Below are 2,169 nucleotides of genomic sequence, written 5' to 3'. Positions count from 1 at the left end.
CGCTCTTCATTGCCCATATGCAACTCCCCTGGAGGTTAAATGTGTATTATTCTAAACGCTCCTTCATGGAGTTGCCAGTACTTTCTCCTTTCTTTAACCCTCATCAAGTGGAATGGCCTCTTATTTTCTAAAATGTGTAGATCACCATGATTCTTCATTAAGGTAGCTTAAAACCTCCCTGATTTTTATCTCTTCCTAGGGTTTGCATGTTAGTCACTAACAGGATTTTTCTCTTAGGATTTTTGCTAATATGTTTGCTTTGTAATTGACCACCTTACTAGGTTCTCTTATTCTTGTAATGTTTTTTTCTTTTGGATTTTCAGTTAAATTGTCATATTGTCTAAATGGTGCTTTTGCCTCTTCACTCTGTATTTTGAAATTGTCACTTCTAGGCCTCTAATCAGTATCACTGGTAAAGATACCTTATAGTGCTTGTCAGGATTTTTGCACTGGACTTTCAGGAAGTGTGTTTCATAATTTTCATAATGGAAGATTCTAGCCATATGTTTGTCTTTCACAGAACAAAGCTAAAGAATCAAGAATATGAAACTTTAGATCATTTGGAGTGTGATCTGAATTTAATGTTTGAAAATGCCAAACGCTATAATGTTCCCAACTCAGCCATCTACAAGCGAGTTCTAAAACTGCAACAAGTCATGCAGGTATGATTTATTGGTTTTGCTAAGTTGTCATATGTATAATTGAAATAATTTTACACATTTTGAGTGTGTTTTTTTAAGATACGTGATTTCCCTCCAGCAATATCACATCATTCATTTCAGCCACAAGTACTGCTGAATGTGTTTTTAAGAGTTTTCAGGACCATGTAGAGTAGAAATAATAGTTTAGACTGGTTTAGCTTTGTGAGTGGAAGAAGCAGGGATTTGTCCCTGGGGAGTAATTTTAGGGATGTCAGGAAGTTTCCCTCTAATCACAGATGATATTCTGTCATTTAGGTTTTATTTCTTTGGTTCTAGACTCTGTTTCTGTTAAGGTAGGGTTGGTCCTAGGAGAAGGGACATCTTAAGGCTAATTAATCATTGTACAGTGTCCATGAGTTTATTGAATCCTTTGTGAGAGCACACCTTGGAGCTCATCTGAGGCCATGGGTCTTTTAATATTTATATATTCTAGAAGTGTTTGGCAGAGTGAGCTTGACTCCCAGGGTCTGCTCTGTTTTAGGCAAAGAAGAAGGAGCTTGCCAGGAGAGATGACATTGAGGATGGAGACAGCATGATTTCTTCAGCAACCTCTGATACTGGTAGTGCCAAAAGAAAAAGGTAGATAGATAACTCTTCTTATAGCTGGAGACATCTTCTCAGTTTCTTTTTATTTTGTTTTAGATTTAAGTGCAGAAAAATGTTTCTTTAAGCTGTCAAGTATGAATTATCTTACAAGCTTTAACTATTTTTAAAAAATTCATTTGTAAATTGTATGTTAGTGCTTTTTTTGTACCATATTGGCTTTAGGTAACATAGATAAAAATAACTACTTATGTAGCTTGGCAAAACATGTTATTCTTTTTGCTGTCCAGGTTATTTTGTTTTAATGTGGCATTTAAGAATGCCCCTTAAATCTAATTTAGGTAATTTCTACATGGTGAATTACAAAGAAAAATCAGTACTACCCCTGTAGTGAAGTAAGTCATTATTCTTACCCGTTTCTTTTTCCTTGTTAATCTGATCTTTATTTGCCATTTTAAGGATGTCAGATTGTAAAATACCAAGTCATAACTTCTTGTAGTTCATAAAAGGTTAAGCTAGATATTTGGTTTTCTTTTCTTTCTAACCTTTCTGTCAACTTCCCTAACCCTTCCTTTTTCTCATGGGTTTTATGGAGGGGGGCCTTACTGTGAGATTCTGAAGCTGGACTCCTGTAAAGAATCATGCAAGACCATCTCTTTTGTCTGTGCCTCCCACATGGAGTTTCTCTGGCCTGATCTTTGTGGAACACCATATTCTTCTTCAGCCTTAACTGTCTCACCATCTTTGTAACAGCAGGGAGGATACCTTAAACAAGAATTAAGGTCCATCACTAATAGCAGGGCTTGGCAGATTCAAAATTGAGTGAAGAAATCATTAGTAACTATTAATACAGTTCTGTTCATGTATTAGTAGATCCACTGAGACCTGAGGATTTTAAAAAGTGGTTTAGAAAAGACAAGCTGTC

At 35.8% G+C, this 2,169-nt stretch overlaps 1 protein-coding gene across 1 annotated transcript in view; it reads left to right on the top strand.

The window, feature by feature from the left end:
* The window catches only part of PBRM1 (polybromo 1), a 98,019-nt gene that overhangs the window by 34,470 nt on the left and 61,380 nt on the right, over positions 1 to 2,169 (top strand). Inside the window, 2 exon segments of the mRNA XM_007451866.1 lie at positions 521 to 662; positions 1,183 to 1,280. Of these exon segments, the coding sequence (XP_007451928.1) occupies positions 521 to 662; positions 1,183 to 1,280 (240 nt within the window).

Source organism: Lipotes vexillifer, unplaced genomic scaffold (genome assembly GCF_000442215.2).
Source record: "Lipotes vexillifer unplaced genomic scaffold, Lipotes_vexillifer_v1.1 scaffold500, whole genome shotgun sequence".
Taxonomy (NCBI): domain Eukaryota; kingdom Metazoa; phylum Chordata; class Mammalia; order Artiodactyla; family Lipotidae; genus Lipotes; species Lipotes vexillifer.
This window is presented reverse-complemented; position numbering and strand designations above follow the sequence as displayed.